A 14,528-nucleotide genomic window follows, 5' to 3' on the forward strand; every position below is an offset into this window, starting at 1 on the left:
TAGCTAGTAAATAGTGAAGACAGGACTGGAACCCATGTCTGTCTTTAGACCTCAACCTTCTTATCCACTGTTACATGGCCATGTAAACCCATTTAATAGGATATACTTGGGTTATACTGGGGCATTCTGGAGCAGAAGTGTCCTGGTAGCCCACATATCCTGAGACCAGGAGGGGGGGTACTTGGGACAGTGAAACTTTGAGATGCTCCTCTAATTCAGAGTGCCTACGTGATAATCTGACTTCACCTACAGAAAAGAATCCAAGATGGCTTTAAATCAAAGAATGTCCTCCATTCTCTCACTTCCTTCACCTTGGGAGGAACCTTGAATTACTAATAATTGCTATGTTTTCAACAGATAACACTAGAAGAATTGACAGGGATTTTAAATTTTTCTATATAAATGATTATTTAGTTATAAAATTTCTGCTCACTCTAGGGTTTCACAGGGCATCTTGATCATGGTGTACCTATTGCCCTCATGCAGAAAACACCAGCAAGGGCAGAGAGAAGTCACTTTCAAGCAGGACCAATAATATATACACTGAGTTCTCAGCCAATGCAAATATGCTGAAAGTTCATCAGATGAGTATTTACTGATGATTCCTACAGGACCAGTCAAGCTATTGAGAAGAATTCAGTTTCCATTATTCTTCCCCATGCAACAGAACTTGCCAGGGGCCTGGAATACAATTTAGGCTCTAGTCAGATGGGATTTGCACTTCATCCACCCCCAAAAAGTCACTCCTTGGCTATTATTTTTCACTCTATTGTAAATAGCAAGAGGCAGATGAAAAGGTAAAAAATATGTTGGTTGGAAGATACTTATTTCTCGCCTACCTAGGGTAATCACAAGGAGACATCAGCTCCAGATTTCGTAAGTAATAACTCACATTTGACTTTAATACACTGTGATAAACTTTGAGGAATATATCTTTTAAAACATAAAATGCTTTGCCTCTGATTTAAAGTTTGGGGGATTGGTCCTACGCCGTAGGCAGCTTAGATTTAGCATCTCTGGAAATTCCAGAGCAATTTTAAACTACTCTTTTTGATCACTTGCTGCAGCTCCAGCTTTCAAAGAGAATGAGATGTTTGGGGAATGAATTGTGATGGACTTATATGAAAATTTATATGACCAAGAATTGGATTTGTTCCCCCGGAATATTATAGATTATGTTTTATGTTGGAATTACATCAGTGTGCAGAGCAGCAGAAGGCTGGCTTAATGTAGCTAAAAATATACCTTGACTTTCCACTTGGAATAAAACTCCCCCCTCCCCAACCCGTTTCTTCCCTAATGAAAATAATGGCTTCATGACTCATATACGTGACAGACAGTAGGGAATATTTGAGTCTTAAAATAAGAAGAGTTTGAGAAAGGACTAATGGTCCTTTTCTAATTTCTTTCCCATCCATCTCTTCTCTCCTGTTTTTCCTGTCACCATCCTATTTCGGGCCTTCATCACCCCAAGCCTTATTGCAATTGCTCTTTTGTTAGTCATCAGTCTCTCTTTGCTTTAATTTGTCCTGTACACTGCATCATGGTTCATCTTCATCCCACACCACTTTTATCATGTAATCCCCTGCCATTCTTCAATGGCTTTTTATTTGCTCCTAAGTAAATCGCAAATTAACCTTCAAGGCCATTTCTAGATATGAAACTTATCTCTTCCTCCTTCCCCACAACTTTGTACTTCATAACCACCTTATTAATCCAAATCTCTACTAAATCTTACCTGGAGTTGGCCAATAGCCTCCCCACTGGTCACCTAATTTGTCTCATTCTTGTTTTCATTAAGCCTACTATTTCTTAGTATATTATACAAGTACCATTGGAAGCATGAAGGACGATTTTTGGTGCTACACAAACACATTTAGTCTCAAAATTATTTCTAATACATGGCCAATACATTATTGTAAAAATGTTACTGGTAGATCAAATTTGTGAATTTAAGCATATTATTGCATAGAATGAGACCCATCAAAAAAGTGAGATAGGAGGTAACTTCATGAGGTCTATGGATCTGATGGGGCCCTTCTACAACATTTGGAACCCTCTCTACCTCACCTCCCAGGGGGAAGTCCCATAAACACCCCCCTGGGCTAGGTGGTTTTACTGCAGTGTCCACATCAGCAATTATTTGATTGTAACCATGGCAGAGTGATGGCATTGGCACCAACTTACTTTCTTGCCTTCTTCTCCCATTGCAGGGACCTGCACCTCATATTGCAAAGCTGTATGGCAGTGATTTGAAACATTAATGCAGCTTTCTGAAAAGCCTCAGTTACAAATGAGTGGCTTAGCTGCTGGGAGAATTGTGTTCAATATTCTTGTTTTATTTTTTAAAAAATTTACGGGAACTTGATGTTCAATGAAGACCGTTAGGCAGAAGGAAGTGCTGAAAGAAAAAACAAAGAGGATGTCCGAGAGTGCTGAACCTAGTGAAAGCTCTGAATCCGCAAAATAAGTTGTGGGTTTGTAAATTCACTCTAAGTACATTTGAGAAGCAATAAACCATAAAAGAGGTTACCGTGACCTTGGTTTCTGCATAGCTTTTGAGATAAAAGGTCTAAGTATCGGAATGCATTTGGTTGACCATACTGTTGTTGACTGATTAAAAACAATTCATGCTCTCATGGAATGCTGATGAGGGGCTGGCCTGGATGCTATGTGCAGGATGGGATCAAAGTTGCTTTGCTAAAATTGAGCACTAAAATGTAAGCTTTAGTAACCATAGATGAATGGGGCAGAGCTACTGACATAAAGATTAAATTGCAATACATTCACTTTGCATTTATTACTTATTGGGTACATATCTTAAAAGCATATTGAAGATGTTCCAAATTCTCATCATTGCACAGCATAACAACTTGGAAAACATTTGCTATCAGCGAATGGGTTTCTTTGAGTATGGCCATATTTTTTTTTCTGATTAATTTTGTTTTAGAAGTGAATGCTTGCACTTTATTTTGATTTGATCACTTTTCATAAGTGCAACTTTTAGGCTTAGTGATTAAAAGCATAGACTTTGGAATGATCAGACCTGGGTTCAAGACATGTGACAATTGCATATTTGAGGTGGAGCTTGAGCAAGCTACTTAATTTCTTTAGGTCTTTATTTCCCCCCAAAAAATGGGACTGCTAGTAGAACCTGTGTCATAGGGCTGTTTAGAGAATTGTGATAATGTATATAAAGCACTTAATCAAATATTTTCTATTTGCTGTTTATCTTATCTGTAAAATAAATAAGAGTAATATAGTAAAGAGAACACTTTCAGACTCTCTGTTCTCCTCCTAACTACACTAAGACTGCATGGTGAAGTTCAGGTGTTAGATGCTGTTGCAATCCAGGTTCAAGAAATGCCTCAATCTCACCTTCCCACCCACCCCTTTTCCCCTACTGAGTTTTGGCAGAGAACGCTGTATGGAAAGGAAAAGAGTTGAACGGGAGGGATAGACTCCCTTCTAGCAATTCAAGTACCAGTTAAGACAGGTCTTTCTAGCTAAGACTGAATCAGAAAATATGGTGTAGATGTCACGGCTTGCATGAGGACGTCTTCTTACTACCTCATGAATCAAGAGAGATCCTTGGCTAAGGCACTTCCTCACTTACCAACAGAGGTATGACATGACCAGCTTAGTCCAAGGTAGTAGGCCTTGCATCAGCCTCAGACAGGAGGGAAAGTGAGAGTGTCCTGCTTTGAAAAGTGGAGTGTCCTGCATTCTGAACTTTAAGCCAGTTCCCCCCAACCTAAATTACACCTCTTTGTAAAGCATGGCCCAATGAATATGCTGGCCTCTGACCAAATTGATTAACAATCCCTCCTCTCTTGGAGGCTGAGAGGGAGCTGAAAGATCATCACTTCCTCACATCACTTCTCAAATTGTGGAGCCTTTTGAACTACAGCTGTTGCACCTGGCAAATAGAAAGTAAGACAATCAACTAAATTTTAATTTCACATAGGTGAGGAATAATTTCATAGTATATGTATGTCACATACTGTACTTTGGACATGCTTGTGTAAGATATTATTTCGTAATTTTTTGAAATTTAAGGTTGACTGGGTATTCTCTCAAAAGAATACAGTCTCGTAAGTCTGTTTCCAACAGTTTTTTGAGGCTGGTTTCATTATGGTTCATTGAGAGTAATATAAGGGCTCTCAGGGTTCTTTGTTTTAGGAGGTTGTCCTGTGTGTTGCAGTATGTTTAGTAGCATTCTTAACTTCTACTCTCTAAATGCTAGGAGCATCTTTCCTCTTCCATTGTGACAACCAGTATGTCACTAGACATTGCTGAATGATTGCCGAATGATTGCCAAATCACCCCTCATTGAGAACCACTGCTTCCGTGATAGTGGCAAAAACAATGCTGTGAAACATATCAAGATGGTAGACTAGAAAGTGGCACTTTTATTCAAATAAAAGGTGGGTCCTGTTCCTTACCTCCTCACCTTCTGGACCCCTCTCCTGCAATGGAAGGAGCTGTCTAGACCTATGTAGTAGAGCCTATTAAAACAATTTTAGTTCATTGTTGATTATAGTCACCAGGAAATTATTCTCTATTCACCTTATCTTTCTGAACAGCTCATATGAGGCTCTTTATGGCAACTGTTTAGGTTTAAAAGAACATTCAACAAACTATTAAACCTAGTACTTAAATTTTATAATTTTTTTTTTCTCCAGAGGCCTTGTTTTATTATAGGAAACGCCTTAAATTTTATAATTTTATCACAGGTCATCAGTTTGTGTAACCTTGGTAAACTGACTTTTGATGGGCAAAATTCTTATAGTCCAAGGACCGTCCTTAACTGTCTGTATTAGTCTTTTGCTCCTTTTTGTAGTGGAGAAATTTGGAGGCATTGGATAACAAATTCTGTCCCTAGGACATTTCCACCTACACATTTACCCTTAAAAACATGCTGTTGTGCCTTCTTCTGATGTTTCACATTTGTAAAGTTTCCCTGACTGAATATGCTGTCTTACTCCCTTGGAGAAAGCTGAAGCAACTTTTGCTTTATTAACTTTGATGGTCCAGCATTGATAATTAATTTTATCAGCTTGGGAGTTCTCATTGTGGCTCAGCAGAAAATGAATCTGACTGGCATCCGCGAGGACACAGGTTCGATCTCTGGCCTTGCTCAATTGGTTAAGGACCTGGTGTTGCTGTGAGCTGTGGCGTAGGTTGCAGATGTGGCTCGGATCCTGAGTTGCTGTGGTTGTGGCCTAGGCCAGCAGCTACAGCTTCAGTTTGACCCTTAGACTGGGAACCCCCATGTGCCATGTGTGTGGCCCTAAAAAGACAAGAGAGAAAAAAAAATTATCAGCTGATGTAGTGGGAAAATTTCATTAGCAAGTTAAATGTAGCTTCATTTCTTCATAGCTTTCCATATTTCGTGGGCTTTTAGAGAAGCACTGATTTTTATAAAAATCCATTGAGCAAAGCAAAGACAATGAACTTACCTGGTTATATTGCTGTGGGAAGAAATCTCTGATCTGGATTCCCTGGAAAGGTGGTATGTTCTTAAATCTCTCTTATCTAGTGTGCTTCCTTAAATCAGAATATTCTTTTCCCTAAGAAGCCCACCTTAACGAACAATATTATCTTTATTTGTGATCATAGGCCTTCATCATTGCAAAAGAAAAATCTGAGCCTTCTCAGATTCTGATATTTGTGTTTAATCAATAACCCCATTCCTCTTTCATCTGTCTCACCTTTGCAATTGCATTTTCCCAGCTGTGTATGTTTTATTATGTCAGAATTCAATTGAGAGAGCCATTCATGTTTGCAAAAAGGATGATGTTTTATTATTGGTTATAAAGAAAAGAAATTTCACACTTTGTATAACCAACCCTTTCTGTTATAGCACGGTGAATTCTGAAAGTGAAGAATAAGTTAACAAACCATGGAAAAAGAGGCCACAGAAAGAGCTTGTAGTATTCTGACCACATTATCAAATATGATTTGACAACTCTTACGTCTTTAATTGACCAGCGTTCAATTCACATTTGAAATGCATGATCTTTGCCCAGTTGGAGGGCATGTAGACTAGAAAGAATAAGGGAATGGTCAAATATGTGACACCAAGATGGCATGGCCTGATCAATGACGTCAGGTACCATATTGTTGATGGTGTTGATCTCAGAGACCCCTAGGTGTCCAGGTGTTCCTCCTTTAGTGGCTGGACGATGGGGAGTTGGGTAGGTGCTTGGAGACAGGCCAGGTGGCTGGAGGTGTGGGGTGAGCACTAAAGAAGTTCATGGTAGCAACTGTTTATGAGCCAGTCTGGTAGTATTTTAATATTTGAACAGTTGGAATAGCTGTATCACTGTGTACCAGCTGGACTAGGAAGTGGAGAATCCTGGGGTAGTGCAGTATAGCTAGAAAACAAGACCATAAATTCAAGCTCCTCACACTGCCATTAATTCACCACATGGTCCCGGATAAGTCAGTTCTTGAGAGCCTCTATTTTCTCTTATGAAAAGTGAAAATATTGGGTAAGAAGAGCTATAGGCACCCTTCCTAAGAATTTGCTTTTTTCTCCCCCTAAAGATCTGCAAATTCTGCGCTGAGAGTCTAGAATTGCCTCTGAGCTTCTGAAAAGCATTGAGGCTGGTGTTTCATAAGGGATGGCCATTCTCATGCTCTGTGCTTTGTGGGTAGTATGACAGTCAAACAGGAAGGAAGCCTGTGTAAACTATGGATGCACTATGTTATTAGGAGCAAGATGAATGGTTGATTGCCTTTTTATGGGCAGCTTAAAATTTTCAAAAGATTAGTAGTTTTCAGTGTTTTGAGGAAGTTATTGCAGAGTAGAAAAACATGCTAGTTCACTACAGAAACAAAACAAGTGCAGGTTTTGTCCAAATGTACCAAAGTCAAAAAACAAAAACAAAAACCGCCCCCCCAACCCCCAAACCCATGGAGGTTCTCTTGTCACACAGCAGGTTAAGTATCTGGCATTGTCATTGCAGCAGCTTGGGTTGCTGCTGTGGCACAAGTTTGATCCCTGGCCCAGGAACTTCCACATGCCATAAAAATAAAAATACGAATAAAAAACAACAGAGGTACCAAAGTCACACAAAGATAGGTATTTTGGAATTTGTTGTTGTCATTTGCCTAAATCATAAAAAGTTCCCTTGAATCTCCCTTTCATTTTTGTGTTCTTTGGCTATTGATCTATTTTGCCTGTTTATATTCAATGAATATAGTGAGATATTTCCACGGGAATATTTAAGCACACACTAGTAAGTGATGCCACGCTTACAGAAAGTAAGGAAGATTCCAAAGTAACTTTGACCTAGATGTATTTTCCTTATAAATTGTTCGCTCATTTAATTTGTTTTGAGATGAAAGTTGCTTTCTATGTTTGTATCACATCTTCAGAAATTTTTTTTTGTAAGAATAAAGAAGTGCTCAACATAATTTGAATTACTTGAATTATCAGAAAATAAATGTGGCTTCTGAAGTACATGCTGTATTAGGAAACTCAGGGCTGCATAAGTGCCAGGACATGGGTTTCTTCAGGGTGCCTCCACAACTGATAGTTTAGTGAAATGAAGTGGTTCTGTTTTAATATCCTGTTGCCTTTTGTACCTGACAAACAGAAATGAGGAAAATGAAGAATTGATGATCTGGGGTCATTTTCTTGAAACTTGCACATTATTCTTATTTCTGCTCATTAGAATAAATAAGAGCCTTTCTGTAACAAATTAAGAATATGCATAACCTGTTATGACATAGTCATAGACATATAATAACATAGTCTCAAATTAACAGTACTCTCTCGAAGTACATCACATTCAAAATTCACTGGCTATGTCTTAGAGACATCTGTTGTAATTACAGGAACATGGTTGCTAATTCATTTAATTCCCTTTCCTACCTAAACTGTACATATAAGTGAATTTTAAGAGACTGTATAAATAAATTTTTAATTACAAAAGGATGTTATACAATGCATTATTAATAATAACCAACAATGCATCATGTTTATGCATGAGTCCATTAGAAAGACGAGCTAATGTATGTCAATTCTGAAAGAATGCGCTAATTTGTCCTGAATCTGTGAATGAAGTTTGAATCCATGATGCAAGCCAATGAGTGCAATACCACAGAATGGTTTCACATGCTATTTTACAGTCAAGAAACATCTTGTACCTATGGCATTTAAGAGGTATTTAAGATTTGTTCATCACATGTGATCAAGATCTTATTTTTCAGCGAGCCATGCGGTTGGAAAATTTGGACTAAGACCATTGGGTTGACAATACTAGCTTTACCAGACAGGTGCAGAATAAAATGGTCTATAGGCATCCAAGAAATGTGTACAGTCCTTTCATTTCAGCACAAGGAAATTACAGTCTTAGTGTAAAGGAGTTTCCCCTTGGGGCCAAGGAGGTCTGCTGGAAGGGGCTTCCTTTGTGGCATTAGCGATAACAGATTTCTGAAATCTCCATGGCCAGCTCCAGACATTCACTGGTCTCATGACAAGATTCAAAAAGGCTGCAGTCCACGTCACAGTTGCAGTTGCAATCATTCCGGGAATGGCTCTCATCCGAGGTGTAGTGGTACCTGTGAGAGGGGCAGCACACGTTGGTGCACACCGTCTCACAAGTATCTGGGAGCATTAGGAGACAATCCAAAAACTGGCAAAACAGACAGGTGAGGATAAGGGAGGCGCACTCCTCTGTATAAGAAGAAGACAGATAATTGAAAATGGTTCATGTGGTGGTTTGGATGAAGGGCTAACAGGTGCAGGGATGGGCTTGATAACTTCATAGCCAAGTCTGAATTATTTATCCATGTTAGGGATAAGGTGCACCCTTATCCTTTCAGGCTTCCCCACCCCCATCCAGTGCTCATGCTCCTTAAGGAATTGCTTTATTAACTTCCTGAGCATTGCCTATTGATCCTACATAATCTGGTTATTTAAAGTGCTGCCACTTCTCTAACCTCCCTTATTTACTTTGCCCGCAGAGGTGCTGGGAAGTCACACAATTAGTTACCTATCTGGAAACCTTGCAATTGTCTGAAAAAAATAGCAGGTCCTCTCTGAGTGCAGGGAGCTTTCAGGAGCAATTATATTCAGGGACAAGGAGAGACCATACACGTTTCTGGCTTCTCATCACAAGGCTTTCTTACTTGTTTGATGTGGATTCCAGTAAATCTGCCATACGGCCATAATCAAATGCGAGGGGAAAGCACATAACAAAACCTAACATAAAGGATTTTGTAAATGCTCATGGTTGTTTGAGGTTGTATTTTATTTTCAATCCCTGTCTCCTTTTCCCCCTAGTTGTATGAAGCCTTGATTTTATGTTCAAGTTAAATGAAATACGTCATCATATACACCTCAAGTGGTAAAAATCTTATCAATCCTCTTTAAGAAAATTGGTTTAAAAATTTACTACGCAGACTTGTAAAAATCTGAAAAGTATCTCTAAGGCATTAAAAGTAATTGGTAATTCTAGCCAAACAGCTGTGATGGGTTAGAGATCACTGAACTTTTTCTTTCCATAAAGGGAATTAGTTAGAAGATGTAACAGTTCTCTTGTTAAAATTTTAACTTTTCTTTCTCCTTTTCTTTCTCCTTTTCTTTCTTTCTTTCTTTCTTTCTTTCTTTCTTTCTTTCTTTCTTCCTTTCTTTCTTTCTTTCTTTCTTTCTTTCTTTCTTTCTTTCTTTCTTTCTTTCTTTCTTTCTCCCTTCCTTCCTTCCTTCCTTCCTTTCTTTTTCTTTCTTTCTTCCTCTCTTTCTTTCGTTCTTTCATTCTTTCATTCTTTTTCTTTCTCTTTCTTTTCTTTTCTTTTCTTTTTTCTTTTCTTTCTTTCTCTCTCTCTTTTTAAAGTCGAGTGTCTCAAAAACAGGTGAGGGTAGGTAAGTGTTCATGTAAAATATCGTCCAAGTATTTAAAATCAGTGTCCTGAAGACTATTGATGATTGAAAGGAACATTCTAACATGAGTTGGAGAAAAATTCCTCCCTCCTGATAGGCTTGTCAATTGATTAAAGTTAGACTTTCATAATTTATTTTTCCTCCATTGACCTTTATACAGCCAACAGACTGTACAAGCCTCCAGGAGAGGTTTGGCTCTCTGCATCATCCTCCAAAGTGTCCTAAGTGTTCTCAGAACCGCATCATTGATTTCTAACAGTATTTGCCAGCAAACTTTTTGTTCTTTCATTTTTCATATACTTCTTAGTCTTTAAGAGGAGGGAGAACATGGAAACTTGCTCTAAATGGGAACAGGTATTTTTTTTTTTTTTTTTTTTTTTTTGCTATTTCTTTGGGCCGCTTCCGCGGCATATGGAGGTTCCCAGGCTAGGGGTCGAATCGGAGCTGTAGCCACCGGCCTACGCCAGAGCCACAGCAACGTGGGATCCGAGCCGCGTCTGCAACCTACACCACAGCTCACGGCAACGCCGGATCGTTAACCCACTGAGCAAGGGCAGGGACCGAACCCGCAACCTCATGGTTCCTAGTCGGATTCGTTAACCACTGCGCCACGACGGGAACTCCCGGGAACAGGTATTTTAAAGAAAACCATTCTAATGTCGTTTAAAGACACATATCAATGTCTAAAGTGAGTTCTGTCTATAGGTAAACAGCAATCTTCCTTCAACCTGTTGTCTTGCCCTGCCTTTTTTCCTACCTCTCGCCCTCTGTTTCTTTCTTCCCAGTAAGACAGTGTTAAAGAACCACACCAAGCCTTTTATGACTACTTTAATTGCCATATATTGTTGCAGGTACTCTGTCCATTCCTTAGAATTTATAGTTGTGGTGGCATATTCCATAATACCTCTCTGGTGTATGTACTCATCTCTTTGCCAGACAGAGTGTATTTTTTATTCACTCAGAGCCAGCTTCTAGCGTGTGGCCAGCAGCTCACCCAGATCTTGCAAGTCACTCCAAACTACCCACAAAAATTCAGGAGTGAGTTAGTATAGTACATGGACTCTCTTTTGCATATGCATTTCTGAAGAGGGTATGTTGGTGGTCACAGATCCTGGGCCCAAAACTTCATCATGTTTTTTCAGTACCAGGACTGCTCCTATAGGATCTTCTGGTGAAGAAGGGGTTCTTGGGAAATACTCCAAGCAAATGCTCTCTGATCTCTTAGGCTGGAGACTCAGAGACTAACTCAGGCCCATGACCACATAAAGATGATTTTCCCTCTAGATCTTGTCTGTTGTAGGTATGGAACTGAAAGTTTGAGTTGGAACTAAGTCAAGTTGGGTGCGGGGTGTCCTGTGGGGATGGGAGCTGGTGTTTCCTATCAGAGTGTGAAAACCTCTTCATAAAAGGACCTTATAATTTCCTGAGGGCGTATTACCGATGGTTCAAATTCTCTTGCCAACATTCTTCTGGCAGACTCTGGAGGTCTCTGCTTCTGATGTATACCGTAGATTTTATTTATTAAAAAAAAAAAGGTATGTTGACCTAATCCTTTGGTCAAGTTGGCATTTGTTTCCTTCTATCTCTCTATTTTGCACTTGAGAATATAGCCTTTTTTTTTTCTTCTGTTTCTAAGTCAGTACCTTTTATTTGGTTATAAAAGGTAGAGCTTCTTGCCCAGAAAAACATGGCAACATTAATGAATTGAAAACAGACTTTTCCCCACTTTCAACTGTGTTCCATACTTTTCCTAAAAGACGTATGAAATAGTTCTTCAGGAGCAGGCAAAACTGTTTTGCGTATGTCCAGGTTTTGTTTGCACAAAAGTAACAATGTAAGCAGTTCAGAGGAAAATGTGCAACTGTTTAAAAGTTGGACTTTCCATTCTCCTGAATGGGTATATTTTCCTTTGCTTGCAGTATTCCTTGGGACTTTAATAAACTTGATGTTCAAAGTCATAGTCTACGATTAGCACTTGTCTCGGCCCATCCAAAACTTTGTGCCCAGCATCCAGCTACCTGCTGCCCGTCTCTCTTGCAGTGTGTACAGAACATCTCACACTTGGACAAGGCCACATTGTGTCATGATCTATATCTCTCTTCCCTGCACTGTGCAAACCTGCCTCTCCTCTGGTTTTCTCTTGTGAATGGCTCCTGAACACTCAGAGGAATTGACCAAAAGCTGGGACTTGTTCTTGTAATTTTCCTTTTCCTCATCATACACTCCCGAGCCAATTCTTTCTTGAGTTCTGATTCTTTCTCCCCCTCTCTCTAAGGGGAGTTCGAAACACATCAGCCTCTGTCTACCTTAGCTGTAGCCACCATCAGCCATCCTCAAGGCCACAGCAATGTCTTCTTTCCCAAGACACTGCTTCCACATGAGCCCACCTCAGAGGCATCACCCCCTGTGATGTGTTTAGTCATAAATCAGAACAACTCACTCTCCCTTAGAGTGAAGTCCTCAGTCCTTGACATAGCCTTCCACTTCCCATGTGATCAGATTCTACATGTAAGTGATATACAGTGTTTGTCTTTTCTCTGACGTATTTCACCAACTATAATATTCTCTAGGTCTGTACATGTTGCCACAAATGGCAATATTTCATTCTTTTTTATGTCTGAGTAATATTCTATTGTTTATATGTATTATATCTTAATGTGGTTACCAAATGGGAGATGGAAGGGGGCGAGTGTACAAAATAAGGGTATGGGATTCACAGAGACAAACTACTGTATATAAAAGAGATAAGCAACAAGGATATGCTGTATAGCACAGGGAGTCATACTGTTATCTTTTAATTACCTATAATGGAACATACTCTGCAAAAGAACTGAATCACTATGCTGTACATCCGAAACTAAAAATATTATAAATCAACTATTCCTCAAAGAAAAAAGGTAAGAAAAAAAGAATGTGCCTCATTAGAAAAGATCACATTTGGAGTTCCCACTGTGGCATGATGGGTTAAGAATCCAACTGTGGTAACTTGGGTCTCTGTGGAGGTGCGGGTTCTATCCTTGGCCTCTCACAGTGGGTTAAATGATCCAGCATTGCTGTAGCTGCAGTGTAGGTTGCAGCTACAGCTTGGATTCAGTCCCTGGCCAGGAAACTTCTCTATGCTGTGGGTGTGGCCATAAAAATTTTTAAAAATTAAAAAAAGAGAAAGGATCATTTATAATTATAGTGGAAAAAGGTAACAGTGCAAAGGAGTTTCCACTGATTTGTCTAAGGTCAGCCTCAGGTTCATGGTCCTGTAATCCCTGAGTTTGTGCCTTTCTATGCTTCTGCTGCCATGGTGTCTGGGATGGGAGTGGGGAGAGGGGGCAAGAGGTATCTGTAGCCACTCTCTGTGGTCCTTGTCACATTCCTAATTCCAGAAACACTTCCTGTGTATTTGGGAATCATTACCCAAAGAGGCAAGTATATGGTTCTTCCCAAAATAACCCCAGATAAAAAACAATCTCCCTTTCCTTCCTTGCAAAACAAAATTTAAAAAAAAAGAGGCAAGATGAACATGACCTAAGCCCAGTATTCTGATACCTGAATGATTAATGTGTTATCACCAAGAGAATTTGACACAATAACTCAGATTCATGACACAGTGGCTCCCATTGATGACTAAAAGTTTTTGGTCAAAAAGTACCAAAATTGATTTCCACTCCCCCAACATCAAGTTCTTAAAAAAATATCTGTAATGCAGAGTGGGAATAAATGAAGTGTGACTGAATGCCTTTCTCTATCTGGGGTATCATCTCTGATGTTATCAATTTTAATAGCTACTTAAATATGTCAAGATCTATTTAAGTTCAGACAAGCACAACTAACATTCCAGTCAGTTCTTTAGAATCAGAATGACTTGATTTGGGTGATACTTGGTAAATTTGTGCTTATGTTTTTTTCTGAGCAAATGAACTGAAATAATTATAAAATTGAAACATTTTATAAGGTGACACTATTGCATTTAATTGTATGAAATTTACAGTGTAGAAAATGTAATCATTTTATTCAGTAGTCCGTGGTGTAATTAAGACTATTCTTTTGAGGTATCTCGTATTTATGATTTTCCTCTTCCACCTGGATGAGACACCTCAGATTCAAAATTATACATCAATTAGGCATGTTCTCAGATTCTTTTTAAGGAGCCTGTTTTCTAATATCATGTGTATTCCTGGTTTTATCATCCATGGGGATGCTTTTACAATTAGAACATAGGAGCAGAAGCAGAGACACAGATAGTGCTCCGGATTTTTTCCATTTTCTTCAGGAAAGGGACCACACGGGATGAGCCACAATTTAATAATAAAGTAATGTCGTAGCACATAGTGTGTGATGCACAGTAAAGATCCTTTTAAATCCCCATCAGAGCACACACCATGAACTGTGCTAATGGATGTAGCACATTTTACAAAATCTGCGTGTATGAGGCTTCTCCATCCTGTTTTAAGTGGGGCAATGTATATAAATAATAGATATTAGCAATTAAGCATCCATTCCTATGCACTCATTTATATATTTGAAAATAAATTAACCACAAACTACATGAAAGTGGATGCAATCTTCTCTTTTCCCTTCTGTTTCCCCTGCTGTTCCTGAAAGATATTTCTGTATTTATCTCAGTACGAACAATGACCCC

The 14,528-nt window shown here is 39.1% G+C and overlaps 1 protein-coding gene across 5 annotated transcripts in view; it reads right to left on the reverse strand.

The window, feature by feature from the left end:
* Positions 1-5,784: 5,784 nt before the first annotated feature.
* Positions 5,785-14,528, reverse strand: part of MDFIC2 (MyoD family inhibitor domain containing 2) — a 111,391-nt gene continuing 102,647 nt past the window's right edge. For all 5 annotated transcript variants that reach the window (XM_084992454.1, XM_021069210.2, XM_084992457.1 and 2 more), the window contains one exon: positions 5,785-8,689. In XM_084992454.1, coding sequence (XP_084848580.1) covers positions 8,430-8,689 — 260 coding nt within the window. In that variant the 3' untranslated portion in view covers positions 5,785-8,429. The remainder of the gene's footprint in view (positions 8,690-14,528) is intronic.

Source organism: Sus scrofa, chromosome 13 (assembly GCF_054392235.1).
Source record: "Sus scrofa isolate SSC_HxYL_T2T_F1_AM1 chromosome 13, Sscrofa_HxYL_maternal_Yorkshire_Landrace_v2.0, whole genome shotgun sequence".
NCBI lineage: Eukaryota > Metazoa > Chordata > Mammalia > Artiodactyla > Suidae > Sus > Sus scrofa.